The 18,974-nt window shown below is 35.6% G+C and overlaps 1 protein-coding gene across 1 annotated transcript in view; it reads right to left on the reverse strand.

Annotated features, from left to right (window-relative positions):
- The window catches only part of KNL1 (kinetochore scaffold 1), a 66,251-nt gene that overhangs the window by 39,149 nt on the left and 8,128 nt on the right, over positions 1-18,974 (reverse strand). The window contains exons 2-7 of the mRNA XM_040226925.1: positions 17,895-17,947; positions 16,821-16,860; positions 15,349-15,414; positions 11,622-11,683; positions 1,976-2,028; positions 1,695-1,728 (exon numbers count right to left, since the gene is read on the reverse strand). Coding sequence (XP_040082859.1) covers positions 1,695-1,728; positions 1,976-2,028; positions 11,622-11,683; positions 15,349-15,414; positions 16,821-16,860; positions 17,895-17,929 — 290 coding nt within the window. The 5' untranslated portion in view covers positions 17,930-17,947. The remainder of the gene's footprint in view (positions 1-1,694; positions 1,729-1,975; positions 2,029-11,621; positions 11,684-15,348; positions 15,415-16,820; positions 16,861-17,894; positions 17,948-18,974) is intronic.

An 18,974-nucleotide genomic window follows, 5' to 3' on the forward strand; every position in this document is an offset into this window, starting at 1 on the left:
GGGCTTCCCAGGTAGATCAGTGGTAAAGAATAAGCCTGCCAATGCAGGAGACGCCCCTGGAGAACTGGGTTTGATCCCTGGGTCAAGAAGATCCCCTGAGGAGGAAAATTGCAACCCACTTCAGTATTCTTGCCTGAAAACTCCTATGGACAGAGAAGCCTGGCAGGCTACAGTCCACAGGGACGCAAAGAATTGGATATGACTTAGCAATTGAGCACATCTAATCTGGCAGAAAAAATTACAAGGCAATTAAAGGAACTTACCATTAAATTTTTTCAGAAATTTAAATATCAAGAACACTATAAAAATATGCTTAACATATGCTGCTTGCTTTTTCTTTCCTTTTTTTTTTCTTAAATTTTTTTGGCTGTGCCTTGTGGCTTGCAGGATCTTAGCTCCTCAACCAAGGATTGAACTCATGCCCCCTGCAGTGGTTAGGAAGCATGGAGTCCTAACCATTGAACATCAGAGAATTCCCTACTTTGTGGGAAAAGCATGACCTTTAAAGCAGCTCATTTTCTAGGAAAAAAAGGTAAGTAAAATGAAACCACCCAAATGTCCATCAATGGGGAGCTGACTAAACATTGGTGTTGACATACAGCATATTATAATAGACTGATGTAGATCTATATGTAACAACATGGAAAGTGCTACAAGACATAAAGTGATCCCATTTTTGTCTTCTTTTTTTTTTTTTAAAAAAAGGCTAAAGATTAACATGTAGTTAGATATATAGATATATATAATTTCTGCAAGGACATCCAAAATTATCAATAGTGTTTATCTGTGAGAAGCCTGAGTAATATGGCCTAGAGATTTTTCTGTATAAGTATATACAGACAATCTTTTCCTTCCAGCTCAGCTCTAGTCAATTACACGGAAAAACTGGTATTTACTTAACCAACCTTTTAGTGATAGACCTTTAGAATCTTTTGCATCTTACATGAAATCTCTATGCCAAAGAGCATGTGAAGTTAAAATTTGGAATGACATTGCCAATTGTCTTCTACAGTATATGCTCAGATGCTCAGTCATGTTTGACTCTTCGTGACTCCATGGACTGTAGCCCAACAGGGATTCTACAGGCAAGAATACGGAAGTGGGGTACCATTTCATCCTCCAGAGGATCTTCCCAACCCAGGGATCAAACTCAAGTCTCTTGTGTCTCCTGCACTGGCAAGCAGATTCTTTACCAGTAGTGCCATCTAGGAAGCCCTCTATAATATTTACCTACTACCAATGAGTGACTTTTTACCTAGATTCTTAATTGATTAGATAAACATTATATCTCAATATACCCTAAGTTATATTTCTCTTATGAGGAAGATAAGCATCTTTCCATCTGTTCAAGCTCTATGGTTATTTAATTTTTGAATTAATATTATAATAAGAAAAACATTTAATGAAAAAAATCTGAAGACCTGGTATTTATTGTTTTCTACTAATGGATGTATTTTAAGGCTTTACATATGAAAATAGAATGTTTCATCCCTCTTAAGAGGATAAGCTATACTTAACAGCCATAGCAGCATGTTAAATTATTATGCAAATAATGTGTTTTAAGAATTAATCCTAACTATTACACAAAAGGGAATTAAAATAAAAAACAAAAAGAATATTAACTTTAAAAACACTTAAATAATAGGAATAAACAACATTTAAAGTATAATTTGCATCACACTTTTCTTACTTACTGTATAAATGGGACATTTTCTCTTGCTTCTGTTTCTATAAATAGAGAAAAGGTTATTAAAGTTTTTCAAAAATACAGTAATAAAGTATTAGAAAAATTACATAAGGATGTTAACAACAATAAAAAAATACTAATGCCACACCTTACATTCTGCCCCTCACAGCTCAAGTTACACTTTTTAAGCAATCAGATAGATATTAAGTTATACCAGTTATCTGGTTAGATAACCTCAGCATAACCATATAGAAAACAGATTTAGTAGGGGTTACAGAACAAATTTACCTGAAATTTCTGACTTTTTCACTATTTTCATATGAGACTCTGTCTGGAATACTCTAGAAAAGAAAATAAAGATTACTGAAAATCTGCAAGTGTTTTTTTTTTTTTTACTGAACTGCATGGCTTGTGGGATCTCAGTTCGCCCACCAGGGGTTGAACTCAGGCCACAGCAGTGACAGCCTGGAATCCTAATCCCTAGGCAACCAGGGAACTCCCCCAAATCTTCAAGTTTTAATTAGAACACTATGATGTTAATTTACAATCTGTTTTGAGATAAGTAAGATAAAGCTTTCTGATTGATTTATAAAACTTCATAGAACCTCAGTAGTAAAACCAAGTAAGAATACCACATAAAATCTATAGGCCAATCTCATATATGAATATTAGTGCAGAAAACCCAAAATATTAGCAAACTAATGCTAGCAAAGTTATTTTATGATTAAATTGGATTTATCCCAGGAATGCAGAGGTAATGCAACATCCAAAAAATTATTTTATCATATTAAACTACTAAAAACTCTTAGTTATTTTAATAATTGCTCTAAAAGCATTTATAATAACCATTCTTGTTTAAAAACAAAACAAAACCCTCAACATTGTGAATCAACTATACTCCAATAAAAATTAAAAAATAAAACCAAAAATCTGCAACAATAAAGTTAAATTTACCCAATAACACAGAGAGAATAGGCATACTGATTTTTACAAATGTAAACAGGTTGAAATACCCTATTAAAAATAGCTATTGACTAAATTTTTAAAAATTTTAAACTCAATCTACAACCTGCAAGTTACAAATTAAAAATATTAAAAAAAATTATCTATGGACAAACAACAGAAAAGTGAAGATAACTATGAAGTAATTCAACACATTACATTTCATAGCAAAAAAGTATTAGAACTAAACAAGGTTGCTATTATACACTAAGAGGAAAGTTATCAATGAAAACTAACAATGAATAACCCAATTTACATGTAAAAAGTCAGAGAAAAAAAATGAAAGAAATTCAAACAAGAAAATGCCGAAATATATTTAGATGCCTCAAGATCCAAATTTTTATTTTTACTGAAGTATAGTTGATTTACAATGCTGTGTTAGTTTCAGGTGCACAGCAAAGTGAATCAATTATATATATATAAATACGTATATATATATCTACTTTTTTTTAAAGATTCTTTTCCCATATAGACCATTATAGAGTACTGAGTAGAGTTCCTTGTGCTATACAGCACATTATTATTAGTTATCCATTTTATATATAAGATCCAAATTTTGGAAACCACATATTAAGTGGGCAAAGAGTAAGTTGTAAATGTATAAAACATATTTACTGAAGCATATTTAGCAAACATATGGAGACAGATGAAATGGCAAAATAGTTCTTTCCTCCATTCTCCTGTAAATTTAATTATGTTATCCCTTGCTGTCTCATTTTTTTTCAACCTATACAGTGTCTATGATATAGGGAAAGCTTTCAAAGGTACAATCTGTTGCAAAAATTATTTATGAACCAAGAAAGACACATGCTTTAATAACAAATAAAGAGTTCAATCACACAAAAACTTTAAAATATTTTCTTTAATATTGTCTAGGTAGATGAGGAAATGAAAAATAAAACATTTCAAAATGAGAAGAAAAAAAGCACAAATGAGCAAAATATAGAAAAAATAGTAATGACAAATAAAATCCAAATTAAAATAACTAAGATAATAAAATCAATCAAATCAACTAAAATTAAGTGTTAAAATATACCCTGAGGAAAAATACATACATTACTAAAGTTACTAAAACCAGTAACAAAAATGTAATAATGACTATGTAACTACTGCTTCTTTTAAATCTGGGAATTCTACTTTGAGGAATATAATCCCAAGGAAGTAACTCAAAAGAAAAAAGGTTAATTTACACAAAAATATCTAACACAGTACAAATGCTTAACAGAAAACTTAAAATAGTTATTTTTACATTAATATTCAGCGCTAGTGGTAAAGAACCCCCCTGCCTATTCAGGAGATGTTAAAAAATGAGGGTTTGATCTCTGAGTCAGGAAGATCCCCTGGAGAAGGGCATGGCAACCCACTTCAGTATTCTTGACTGGAGAATCCTATGGAAAGGGGAGCCTGGCAAGCTATAGTCCATAGGGTTGCAAAAAGCTGGACACGACTGAAGTGACTTAGCACGCAATTAAGTAAAATTACCCATGTCCCATCTCTCCTCAGAGAACTAAGATCTTGCAAGCTGACAAAACAACAACAACAAGAGCAACAACATGTGAAGGAAGTCAGTCTGAAACAAAGTGGAGAAAGTGAGTTATTAAATCAAACCTAGGCCACAGTTATTCAGGGAGTATACAAATAGAATCTTTTAAGACATGCAATAATAGGTGTGTGTGTATCTACTGTGGAGGTAGATTCATTAGGTTTCATAGCCTGGTGCCTTTAAACATTCTGAATCATAACTAGTAGTTCAGATTCATAACTAATAGTTCAGATTCCATTATCAGCAAGCCATATTTACAGTATAATTTATTTTCTTAGGTAGAATGCCTTTGAGGAATGTATTGATGTACTCATATAAGGGTTCTGATTCATTTGTTTCTCATGATACATTTAGTAGTGAAGTGAAGAAATGGTTAGTCACTCACTCGTGTCCGACTCTTTGCAGTCCCATGAACTGTAGCCTCCCAGGCTTCTCTATTCACAGAATTCTCTAGGCAAGAATACTGGAGTGGGTAGCCATTCCCTTCTCCAGGGAATATTCCTGACCCCGGGAGTGAACCCAGGTCTCCCGTAATGCAGGCAGATTCTTTACCATCTGAGCCACCAAGGAAGCCCATATTTAGTAGTAGCATTCTTAGTTATAAACAAATCTCTAGTGAATCTGTTTAATACAAGCCCATTTCTAAAAGATCCACCCAGTTTTGGTACAGGGGAAAAAAAAGTCGTAGTCTGCAAAACCAAGTGCAGGATCTAGGAAGACAGTGGCAACTTTACCAAGGAATATACCACCAAGGGAAGCCTACTGGCAGGCAATAGCTAGCCTTCCCCAGTAATACCAAATTTTATAATGTCTCTCCCACCCCCCACCCTTGGAATTCAATACATATAAAACATTGACAACTCATGTTTATCCAGAAAGGCACTAATTGACTTACAGATAAAAGATAAACAGAAAAGAGCAATAAAACAATTACAATTACTACCAGTCAACAACAACAAATTTATATTTCAGAAAGCACCTACTGTTTGGAACTACTCAGTTAACAGAAAGATGTCACACAGTGTCTCCTAAGAGGGAACTCCCTACTTCACCCCTTACCAACATCTACTTACTCTTCCTCTAAGGAAAAGAAGAAAACATTTTCCCAGCAGCCCCACAACTGAAATCCTGGGCATCCTAGTGCAAAATCATGTTTTATGTGGTAACTGCAGAACTGAATTTCTTTAATCTGTCTGATCTTAAAGGTTTATTAAGGTAAAGAATCTGGAGGAGACAGAGGAACAAATGAGGAACGGGAAACAATGCAGATTAAAGCCCAGGACTTTCCTAGATTTCTGGACATGAAACAATCAAGTCTCATCCGAAACTGTTCAAATCCAAGGTTAAATTGATCTAGGAGCTCATCTCACTATAGGCCAAGTTAAAGCAGTCTAAGCTATACAGAAAATAAAATTTGAAGGTGGTGATATTAAATAGACAGTCTGTCTTTACGATAGCTAAAAAGAGAGCCTATTTATAGAAAAACAGCTACCTTGGAACACCACCACATCCCCTCCTCCTCCACAGAAATGTCTTGAAAATAACCGGTTCAGGAACACCCAACATATTCAATGAGGAAAAAGCATACAATCTATAAAGACACCAAAGAGTAAAAGAAAGCAAACCATAATATACTTTATTAACATAAAAAAATACTCAGAAAAATGTCCCAAAGATGATGAAAACTGTACGCACAGTTTGCTATGGATTTAAAAAGCATTAACAAAGCAATCATCTCTCTGAAAGGCAGAAATGCAAGAACTCAAGGAAAAGATAAGACAGAAAAAGACACACAAATAGATGAAATTAATGAAAGAAGCAGAAGAAAAAATATAATCAACAGAAAGAAGGTGAAACTGGAAGAGAGAGTGAGTAAGTACTTTAGAAAATATGATAAAGGACAGAAAAATTTAACTAAACAAAGTAAAAGAAAATAAAAGGAATTAAGAGAGATTATAACACAGAAGAAAAGCAAAGGTTATAAACATTATTTGTATTTATGAATTATTGTGTCCCTAGTGAAAAGGCAAAAAGATATGACACTGAAAGATAACTCCCCAGGTTGATAGGTGCCCAATATGCTACTGGAGAAGAAGGGAGAAATCACTCCAGAAAGAAAGAAGAGATGGAGCCAAAGTGAAAACAATGCCCAGTTGTGGATATGACTGGGGATGGAAGTAAAGTTCGATGCTGTAAAGAACAATACTGCATAGGAACCTGGAATGTTAGGTCCATGAATCAAGGTAAGTTGGAAGTGGTCAATAGGAGATGGCCAAGAGTGAACATTGACATTTTAGGAATCAGTGAACTAAAATTTACTGGAAGAGGTGAGTTTAATTCAGATGACCATTATATTTATCACCGTGGGCAAGAATCCCTTAGAAGAAATGGAGTAGCTCTCATAGTCAACAAGAGAGTCCAAAACGCGGTACTTGGGTGCAATCTCAAAAATGATAGAATCATCTCTGTTTGAAGGCAAACCATTCAATATCATAGTAATCCAAGTCTATGCCCCAACCACTAATGCCGAAGAAGCTGAAGTTGAACAGTTCTACGATGACCTACAAGACCTTCTAGAACTAACACCAAAAAAAGATGTCCTTTTCATCATAGGGAACTGGAATACAAAAGCAGGAAGTCAAGAGATACTTGGAGTAATAAGAAAGTTTGGGCTTGGAGTACAAAATGAAGCAAGGCAAAGGCTAACAGAGTTTTGCCAAGAGAATGCACTAGTCATAGCAAACACCCTCTTCCAACAACACAAGAGAAGACTCTACACATGGACATCACCAGATGGTCAATACCAAAATCAGATCGATTATATTCTTTGTGGCAGAATATGGAAAAGCTCTATATAAGTCAGCAAAAACAAGACTGGGAGCTGACTGTGTTCAGATCATGAACTCCTTCTTGCAAAATTCAGACTTAAATTGAAGAAAGTAGGGAAAACCACTAGGCTATTCAGGTATGACCTAAATCAAATCCTTTATGATTATACAGTAGAAGTGACAAACAGATTCAAGGAATTAGATTTGATACAGTACCTGAAGAACTATGGACAGAAGTTCGTGACACTGTACAGGAGTCGGTGATCAAGACCATCCCCAAGAAAAATAAATGCAAAAAGGCAAAATGTTTGTCTGAGGAGGCCTTACAAATAGCTGAGAAAAGAAGAGAAGCGAAAGGCAAAGGAGAAAAGGAAAGATATACCCATCTGAATGCAGAGTTTCAAAGAATAGCAAAGAGAGATAAGAAAGCATTCCTCAGTGATCAATGCAAAGAAATAGAGGAAAACAACAGAAAGGGAAAGATTAAAGATCTCTTCAAGAAAATTAGAGATACCAAGGGAACATTTCATGCAAAGATGGGCTCAATAAAGGACAGAAATGGTATGGACCTAACAGAAGCAGAAGATCTTAAGAAGACGTGGCAAGAATACACAGAAGAACTATACAAAAAAGATCTTCATGACCCAGATAACCACAATGGTGTGATCAGTCACCTAGAGCTAGACATCCTGAAATGCAAAGTCAAGTGGGCCTTGGGAGCATCACTACGAACAAAGCTAGTAGAGGTGATGGAATTCCACGTGAGCTATTTCAAATCCTGAAAGATGATACTGTGAAAGTGCTGCATTCAATGTGCCAGCAAATTTGGAAAACTCAGCAGTGGCCACAGGACTGGAAAAGGTCAGTTTTAATTTCAATCCCAAAGAAAGGGAATGCCAAAGAATGTTTCAACTACTACACAACTACACTGATTTCACATGCTAGCAAAGTAATGCTCAAAATTCTCCAAGCGAGGCTTCAATAGTACATGAACGAGAACTTCCAGATGTTCAAGTTGGATTTAAAAAAGGCAGAGAAACCAGAGATCAAATTGCCAACATCTGTTGAATCACAGAAAAAGCAAGAGAGTTCCAGGAAAACATCTACTTCTGCTTTATTGACTATGCCAAAGCCTTTGACTGTGTGGACCACAACAAACTGTGGAAAATCCTTAAAGAGATGGAAATATCAGACTACCTTACCTGCCTCTTGAGCAATCTGTATGCAGGTCAAGAAGCAACAGTTAGAACTGGTAATAGAACAACAGACTGGTTCCAAATTGAGAAAGGAGTACGTCAAGGCTATATATTGTCACCCTACTTATTTAACTTATATGTAGAGTACATCATGAGAAATGCCAGGCTGGATGAAGCACAAGCTGGAGTCAAAATTGCAGGGAGAAACATCAATAACCTCAGATATAGAGATGACACCACCCATATGGCAGAAAGTGAAGAAAAACTAAAGAGCCTCTTGATGAAAGTGAAGGAGGAGAGGGAAAAAGCTGGCTGAAAACTCAACATTAGAAAACGAAGATCATGGCATCTGTTCCCATCACTTCATGGCAAATAGATAGGGAAACATTGGAAACAGTGACAGACTTTATTTTGGGGGACTCCAAAATCACTGCAGATGGTGACTGCAGGCATGAAATTAAAAGACACTTGCTCCTTGGAAGAAAAGCTAGACCAATGTAGACAGTATATTAAAAAGCAGAGACATTACATTGCCAACAAAGGTCTGTCTAGTCAAAGCTATGGTTTTTCCAATAGTCATGTATGGATGTGAGAGTTGGACTATAGAGAAAGCCAAGTGCCGAAGAATTGATGCTTTTGAACTGTGGTGTTAGAGAAGACTCTTGAGAGCCCCTTGGACTGTAAGCAGATCCAACCAGTCCATCCTAAAGGAAATCAGTCCTGAATATTCATTGAAATGACTGATGCTGAAACTGAAGCTCCAACACTTTGGCCACCTGATGCGAAGAACTGACTCATTTGAAAAGACCCTGATGCTGGTAAAGATTGAAGGCAAAAGGAGAAGGGGACAACAGAGGATGAGATGGTTGGGTGGCATCACTAACTGGATGGACATGAGTTTGAGCAAGCCCCAGGAGTTGGTGATGGACAGGGAGGCATGGCATGCTGCAGTCCATGGCATCACAAAGGTCATAGGTGACTGAGGGACTGAAGTGAACTGAATGAAATTTACATAATGGAATAGAAAAAAATATTAATAGGTTGATTCAAGATTCAAGACCCAAAGCAGTCAAAATGAAGATGCATTCTAGTAAAGAATGCATCTAGTAAAGATGCATTCTAGTAATGCATTCAATATACTTCAAAGATAAGAAAAGACTTTCCTCTGACTTGTTCATAGAAACATTCAATGCTTTAAAAGAACAGAACAAGTTCTTTAAAGAGAAAGTGAATGGAAGATTTTATATTCAGCTAAATCGTCAAGTATAAAGCCTGTAACTAACAGTTTGAGTACCTAAGAACTCAGAGAATATTGTTCCAAAGAGCCCTCAAATATAAGGGAAAAAGCTTCAACCAACCAAGAGATAATTAGGGCAACTATAGTGACAGAACTGATATGAACAATTAAATATATATAATAGAACTGATACGCAAATGTGACAGATTTCCTAACGTCAAATACCCAGAGAGAGAGATACAAGAGAGAGAGAGGGAAAAAGAGACATGATAAACATTTCAAAAAAAAAAAATTAAGAAAGGAACGAGAATGGGGGAAAAATGAAAGGAAGAAGTAGGCTAACTACTTCATCCTTTATAAATGCCAAAGGATATCATATAAAACAATGAAGTTTTAACTGAAGTTTAAGCAATATTAAATAGTACAAGGAAGGGAGGGAACAGACTAACTTTACAATTGCTTATACATGGTCAAATACAAAAAGGTATACCACAAATATGAAAGCAAAAATCTAGCAGACAGAAATCTTAACAGCAGTCTAGGTACAATTTGAATCAAAAAGCAATAAACAAAGCAAAGATGATTAGTTTGTAATGCCAGAAAGTACAATCTTGAATAAAGATTAACAATGATAATATGCACCAATGAACATAGAATTCACAGAGAAAAACTACTGGATAAAGAGAGTTAGAGTGGGATGCACTATCAGTTAGAGACTAACTTACTTCTCATAATTAATGGAAATTAGAGTGACTGAAACTATATAAGATTATAGAAGACCCAAATAATAAAAGGTAGAAAATGGATAGAATTGATATGCCAAATTCTACACCCTAATATTCAAAATATTATCTTCTTCTCCAAGTACTTATGGATCATTCACAAAAATTGATCACATATAAGATCACACAGAAAATGTCAATAAAAATTAAAATAATACAGATTAGCATTTTCTCACTACAATATAACTGAAAATGACCACAAAATGCCTTTACTAGATACGAATTTTAAAATTCTCAAATAACTCTTCAGTGAGAAAATACAAATATATTGATGAGCATCAAGAAAATAATCATAAAAATACTACATATAAGAATTACATTAAATTTATAACTTAGGGAGAAGTGACATCTTTATGATATTAAATCTTTTTATTTAGGTACTTGTCTTCATTTGTACGGGGCTTCCCTGGTGGCTCAGAGGGTAAAGCACCTGCCGGCAATGCAGGAGACCTGGGTTCAATCCCTGGGTCGGGAAGTTCCCCTGGAGAAGGAAATGGCAACCCACTCCAGTATCCCTGCCTGGAGAATCCCATGGATAGAAGAGTCTGGTGGGCTACAGTCCATGGGTCGCAAAGAGTCGGACACTACTGAGCAAGCTCACTTCACTTCTTCATTTGTACAGTTCTTTTTTTTTTTTTGGCCACACCAGGGAATTCCCCATACAATTCTTAACTTAGTATCCTTCAGTAATGTTTTATTCTTTATATGTTATTATTAAATTTACAGCAACAAAATATAAAGAAAAAAAGACACTTATCTTCTGATTATTATTATATAGGAAATATATTAAAATTTTAATAACTTTTTTTTCTCCATTTTTGTTGTTGAGCACCTCAAAAAAAATGTTAAATAACAGCAGTAAAACATAGTTGTTTTTCTTCTGGACTTTAGAGGGGATGCTTTCAGTGTTTCTTTTAAACATGCTGCTGCTGCTGCTTCTAAGTTGCTTCAGTCGTGTCTGACTCTGTGCAACCCCATAGACGGCAGCCTACCAGCCCACCAGGCTCCCCTGTCCTTGGGATTCTCCCAGCAAGAACACCGGAGTGGGTTGCCATTTCCTTCTCCAGTGCATGAAAGTGAAAAGTCAAAGTGAAGTCGCTCAGTCATGTCCGACTCTTCAAGACCCCATAGATTGCAGACTGCAGGCTCCTCCGTCCATGGGATTTTCCAGGCAGGAATACTGGAGTGGGGTGCCATCACCTTCTCTGTCTTTTAAGCATAACAGACTTTTAAATAACAATTTTCCAATATTTATCTAATTATCCAAATCAGTTAGTACCAACATATTTGGTGTAAGACAAAAAAAAGTATTATCAGTAACATTTAAATTATTTTTTTCAACTTACTTTATAGTATCTGCAAAGCTGACTCGACGAGAGTTTTTCTTATTTCTCAAAGCATTGGATTCCTAAGGGCAGAGAATATATGGTAAGATTCTTAATGAAACCATTAAGAAGTATGTCTCCAAGAGTATGATAAGACAGACACCAGGTCTTATTTTAAACTAATGTGATATTATTAATTTTGATAATTTGATCCTTCAAAAAATTCCAATACAGAAGCACTTAACAGGAATATGATTTTCAATGTGAATGATGATAAACTCACTGACACAAACAACATATATTTAAGGAAGGTGATTACTGTCCTTAACCTTTTCTCTCTCCTTTAAATAAATGGTAATTTTGCTATCCAGTAGAAGACAGACTGGAAACAAAACAAGTGATATATTGCCTATCATGGTAACCTTACTATACTATTTTTAAGATTAAAAGAATTTTTTAAATTGTGGTAAAATACAATTAACATAAAATCACTTAAAATTTTTTTAATTTTATTATGGTAAGAACACTTGATGCGATCTACTCTCTTAACAGATTTTTAAGTGTATAATACAATTGTTAACTATAGACATAGAGTTACACAGTGAATCTCTAGAATTCATTCACATGTATAACTGAAACTTTATACCCAATGATTGGCAACTCTCCATTTCCCTCTCCTTTCAGTCCCTGATAACCACTCCCCTACTCTCTGATTTTATGAATTTGACTATTTTGGACATTGCATATATGTGGAATCATGGAGTTTTTGTCCTTCTGTGACTATTTTACTTAACATACTCAAGCCTCTTTTAACTGTTTTTAAGTGTACACTTCAGTACTGTTACATACATCTATATGGTTGTGTAACCAATCCCCAGCTGAAACTATACTCAACAAACAACTCCCTCATATGCCCCAACTTCCCCACAACCACAATTTTACTTTCTGTTTCTATGAATCTGACTACTCCAGGTAATTCATAAAAGTATTTGTCTTTTGTGGCTTTTATTTTTCTTTCTTTTAACATCATGTTCTCAAGGTTCAGAACCTTCTTAAGGCTGAATGCTGCTGCTGCTAAGTCGCTTCAGTTGTGTCTGACTCTGTGCGACCCCAGAGACGGCAGCCCACCAGGCTCCCCCATCCCTGGGATTCTCCAGGCAAGAACACTGGAGTGGGTTGCCATTTCCTTCTCCAATGCATGAAAGTGAAAAGTGAAAGTGAAGTTGCTCAGTCGTGTCTGACTCTTAGTGACCCCATGGACTGCAGCCTACCATGCTCCTCCGTCCATGGGATTTTCCAGGCAAGAGTAGCGAAGTGGGTTGCCAGTGCCTTCTCCATAAGGCTGAATAATATTCCATTAATACCACCTTTTGTTTATGTATTCATTTGTCAATGGATTCTGGGTTGCTTCTACCTTTTGGCTACTGTGAATAACACTGCTATGAACAGTGGTGTACATCTCTTCAAGACTGCCTTTAATTCTTTGGAGTATATCCCCAGAAGTGGAACTGCTGGATCATATGGTAAATCTATTTTAGTTTCTGGAGGAATCACTATTTTCTATAGCAGCTGCACCATTTTACATTCCCACCAATAGTACACAAGGGTTCCAATTACTCTACATCCTAGCCAACTGTTGTTATTTTTTGTTTTTTCAATAGTAGCCATCCTAACAGATATGAATTGATATCTTACTGTGGCTTTTTTTTTTTTTTTTTTTTTACTTTACAATTCTGTATTGGTTTTGCCATACATTGACATGAATCCACCACGGGTGTACATGCGTTCCCAAACATGAACCCCCCTCTCACCCCCTTACTGTGGTTTTGACTTGCATTTCCCTAATGATTAGTGATGCTGAACATATTTTCATTACACTATTTTTATTTTCCTTCATCTTCCTTAACAAGGATGAACATTTTTACTCATATAGATACCAAACACAAAACCAAATGAAATCCATAGAGAATTTTACTTTCCTAATTCTGGATACCTGAGCATAAATTTTGTTACGAAAAACCAGGAATGTTCATCCTCTCTGTTAAGATCCTGGCAGACACTACAGGTGGCCCTGAACTTAATAATGACAATAATATGGACATAATAAATACTACTATATTTCTTACCTTTTAAAAAACCCTGACATTTGTGTGGTATATTAGAAAGAGCACTAAGGAGATTACAGCTCCAATCTAAGTCTGCCACTAACTGTGTGGGGTTAGACAAAACATTTAACCTCTCCGGACCTCCTATTTCTTATTTATAAAATTAAGGAATAAGATTTAAGATTACTATTGAGGTCCTGTTAGTTTTAAAGCTCTATGAATCTATGAATACGTTATTTACTCATTCAAACATTCATTAAACTAAAAAAAAGAAAACACACACATACTAAATCCCATGCTGAGTGACAGCAAAAGAATGGTAAAGCAAACAACACAGTCCCTACTCTGCTGCTGCTGCGTCACTTCAGTCATGTCTAACTCTGTGTGACCCCATAGACGGCAGCCCACCAGGCTCCCTGTCCCTGGGATTCTCCAGGCAAGAACACTGGAGTGGGTTGCCATTTCCTTCTCCAATCAATGCATGAAAGTGAAAAGTGAAAGTGAAGTCGCTCAGCCATGTCCGACTCTTAGCGACCCCATGGACTGCAGCCTACCAGGCTCCTCCATCCCTGGGATTTTCCAGGCAAGAGTACTGGAGTGGGGTGCCATCACCTTCTCCGAGTCCGCACTCTACTGGGGATTAATGGTAACACAGACATTAAAACAAAAATCTACACAAATATAAAATTCAAAATGTAGTAAGTGATATGAATAAAAACTACATTAAAAAATAATAATTTAGCCTGAGAATTTTGGAAGATTTCTGTGAGGAAGTACATTTAAGTTGAGATCTGAAGGATTAGTAGTCAGACGAAGAGCTGAACAGAGGGAAAGCATTTGATTCAGATCATGTGCAAAGGCTTGATATATGTGAGAAATAGAAAAATTTATTTATAGAGGCTAAAGTAGGGTAAGCACTCAGAATTAAATGGACTCCAAAGCTACACACATTTCATCATTCAACAAAATGTACTGAAAGTGAATTATATACCACGTATAATACACTAAAAAAACATACAACAAAGTTAATCTCAAGAGAGTTCTTAATTTATAACGGACATTAGTAAACAACTACAACAGAATATGTTAAGGGATGATTTTCTGAGAGTAGTGACACCAAAGCTGAGTCTTAGAGATCAAATGGGAATCATGGGGTAAAGAGGACTACAAATATACAATAAACCAAGTATAATAAAATATTAATTGTAGAATCTAGGTAATGACTATATGAACATTTACTACAAAATTCTTTCTACTTTTGTGTGTTTGGAAAAATTTTTAATAAAATCCTCGCAGGTAAATAAAGGATGAGGGACTAGCCATCTTAACAGAGGTAATATCACATATAAATACCCGCAGCCTTGACAGTTCATGTCTGTTTGGGGAATGGTAAGCAATTCTGAATGGTGAGATACATGTATGAGAGTGGCAAGAAGTCTGGAAAAGTAAATAGGGGTTAAAAATCAAGAGTGCCAGCTTGCTCAAATGTTTGGATTATAACCTGAGGGCCAGGAATGCTTACTTGTACATATTCAACTGAGAATCATTTATGGTGCTCTCCCTTCAATAGCTAGCAAATTTCCTACTTATTGAAAGTATCACTGAAAACAGTCATCTATGATGCATTTATACCAGAGACTTACCTGAATAGTTTCATTCCCATTTCCACCTCTGAGGTCCTGAAGAGGACTCCTTGGGGGTTTCAAAATCTAGAAGAGAAATATTCAAGAAAGTCTGCTATTATCTATCATTATTTCAGAAAGGTAGAGATGCTAAAATTTCTGTAGAAACCTCTAAAACACCACAAATTCATACTACTTTGTACTTTGTGGCTGTTTTAAATATTTGGCTCCATTCCCTTCTTGCCTACATTTCCCAGTTATGTTGCTTACTCTCATCCCATGTGGTCTGGGTAAAACTCTACTTCAGCTCTAGGGTTGAACAGGTAATCCAGGCCCCATGTCAAAGTAACAGAGCCAACATGATTCAACCCTGAGTATTCTGGGTTTATTTATTTATTTTTTAATCCTGGGGAAACAGATACTATTTTTTATGTAGAACTGGAACCTGGAAGTTGGAGAGCTAGCTATACTGTGGTAATAATAATAATATATATAGAGAACTGTTCATTACCCAGAGGAAGAGATTAGAATATAAAAATGAAAGGAAATCAAGTACTAATTGCATCCAGTACTTTTACCATAAGTGTCCTTGCAGAGACATCTGTCCTACAAACACTTTTGCTGCATAACTAATTGACCAGAAGGCAATTTTGCTATAAAAGATAAAAGAGGGACATTAAAAAGGACATAATGAAACATGAAAAATGAATAACAAAGTTAAAGACTTTATTGCAAAATACAGAATACTTGAATACATTTAAAGTGTGTAAATTCATGGCAATACTGCATAAATAACTGATTTTATTTTGTGGGTTGTACCTAAGCACTTGCCTTTTATCTTTTGCTCATAGTATATTTAATACATTAAAAAAAATTTGTTTCATACTTTTCATTTGGCATTGTAGTTTTTCACTAAAATTTCTTCTATTAAGAGAGGTTATCAGTTTTCAAACACTAGGATACATATTTGTAATTGAGCTTTGTATTGTGTTATAAAACCCTTCCACAATGATAATACTGCTGCCAATTAGTAATGCGGCAAAACTGTTTGCAGCAAAGATACTTATGGCGAACGTATCACAGAACCACTGGTGCTATTGTTGGAACCCCTTGTCAGTTAACTTGTGCCTAATATCATCCCTATCTTTTGGATTTTTTTCAGTTTCATAACTCAAAAAGTTTTGTGCTTAAATAGATTGTAGCTGGATTATTTTGTTTTGCTGCAGCTCTGTACAATAGTTTTTATATATTTTTAAAACAGATTTATTAAAGAATAATTTACACAGAACACAATGAATTAAATTACCATGAAATCCATAAAATAGGAATTTTAGTTTATCTACAGAATTGTATAGTCAGGTTAAATATTTGAGTCTTTATCCAGAGAGTAACAGAAACCAGCAGGGTTGGGATGATGGTGCCATTCAAAATTACTGTGGTATATAGTCATTAATCAATAAAAGGTAACAATAGCTCAAATAAGTGTTTCTTACTGAAGAATGTCGTCTTCCAACAGGTTTCTCCACATTGCCACTGAAAAAGGGAAAAAATTTTACGTACACAGTGCTAAAAGACTGAATTCTAAAACCCATCATTACAATATCCCTTCCATGCTTATAAATCAGTCATCACTTTCACTTAATAAACTTTATATTACAAGACTTAAATTCAGTATTTAGGAAGTCAGCTTTTTAAAATACATATGGTATATCATACAACTATTTCCTGAAAAACAATCAGTACAACATAGTTTACCATATTGATATAAATACAATTATAAGATAAATGGACTAAAAAAAAAAAATAAGAAAGGTAATTCCCTGGTGGTCCAGTGGTCAGGGCTCTGAGCTTCCACTGCAGGGGGCATGGTTTCAATCCCTGGTCAGGGAACTAAGATTCTATAAGCAGCAGTATGGGCTAAAAAAAAAAAAAGATAAATGGATCATAAATCAAAAGCCTCTAGCTCTGGTTTTACTACTGTGTGATTTTTTAGACCAGGTTTTGAATACTGAAAAAGCCAAACAGATAATTTAGCAGATGTTAAGAAAAATAGGTGGTGTTGAGACTATAGAGAATTCCTCCCTGCCTGGTTTGATCATTACAGCTACTATGTACTCCACTAGGTTAGCTGTTGCCAAGCAAGAATATGAGCCCAGTGTCATAACACTTGATTTTTCTACTGTTGTATGAAATTTTGGCAACTAATTCAAAAATTAAAAAACAATGTTTAAAAAATATTTTTCTTTGTCATATATCCATATGCCTATAGGCTATAAACAGCTGCTAGTTTGTGATGCCAACTTTAGACAAATCATTTCCTTGGGCCTCAATTTTCTCATCCTTAAATTGAAGAGATGGGAGGTAGTCTCTAAATCCATCTCAATTTTGACTCTAGATGAGTTTATACCAAGATATGACAAGAAGTGCCGTGATTCTGTAACATTTACTTCTTTTCCCTGGAACAGGCTGGGAAAACATTTCAGAAGTTATCAATACATCTTACCAATTGGAAAAATATCTTTTTCTGATAAGGAGTTAATGTTTTTAGCTGAATTTCAAGAACTTACTTTTCGTCATTAGCCTCTGAAGACATCCCATCCATTTCTGAAGAAAAACTTTTCTGTAACAAATACACAATAAGAGAAAAGGTGAGAAAAGAGGAGAAACTGTAATGAAGGAAGAGATTAAGAACAAAATTGAAAATTTAGGATTACTTTCTGTGAGAGGGCCAAAAAAGGAAGGAAAGAAGGAAAAATTTTCATTATAGGAATATGAAATATGAAAAATTTTGAGGACTTTACACTGCTCTGTTATAATTACCACTCTTGGAAAATTCTCATATTCACGATGAAATCAGTGACCAATACTGATTGGGATGATATGGACTTCAATGCTTCAAATAAAAAACTGTCCCAGTTTATAGGAGTTTATGGATTACATAATAATTCAATCTCAAAACATAGTCAATCAGCCATCAAAATACAGCTTAATAAAATCTGCACAAAATGAATATATATCTATGAAAATTTAACTTTACTCAGCAAAAAAAAAAAAAAGAGAGACATAAAAATAACACTGTAAACACTGTAATTGGGACTTCCCTGGTGGTGGGTGAATAAGATCTGCCTGCCAATGGAAGGGTCACAGGTTTAATCTCTGGTCCAAGAAAACTGCGAGGAGATCCAACCAATCCATTCTGAAGGAGATCAGCCCTGGGATTTCTTTGGAAGGAAAGATGCTAAAGCTGAAACTCCAGTACTTTGGCGACCTCATGCAAAGAGTTGACTCATTGGAAAAGACTCTGATGCTGGGAGGGATTGGGGGCAGGAGGAGAAGGGGACAACAGAGGATGAGATGGCTGGATGGCATCACTGACTCGATGGACGTGAATCTGAGTGAACCCCGGGAGTTGGTGATGGACAGGGAGGCCTGGCATGCTGTGATTCATGGGGTCGCAATGAGTCGGACACGACTGAGTGACTGAACTGAACTGAACTGAAGAAAACTGCACATGCCGCTAAGCAACTAAGCCCATGTGCCACAACCACTGAAGCTCAGGCACTCTAGGGCCCGCAAGCTGCAACTACTAAAGCTGGTGAGCTTAGAGCCTGTGCTCTGCAACAAGAGAAGCCATCGCAATGGGAAGC

Source organism: Oryx dammah, unplaced genomic scaffold (genome assembly GCF_014754425.2).
Source record: "Oryx dammah isolate SB20612 unplaced genomic scaffold, SCBI_Odam_1.1 HiC_scaffold_26, whole genome shotgun sequence".
NCBI lineage: Eukaryota > Metazoa > Chordata > Mammalia > Artiodactyla > Bovidae > Oryx > Oryx dammah.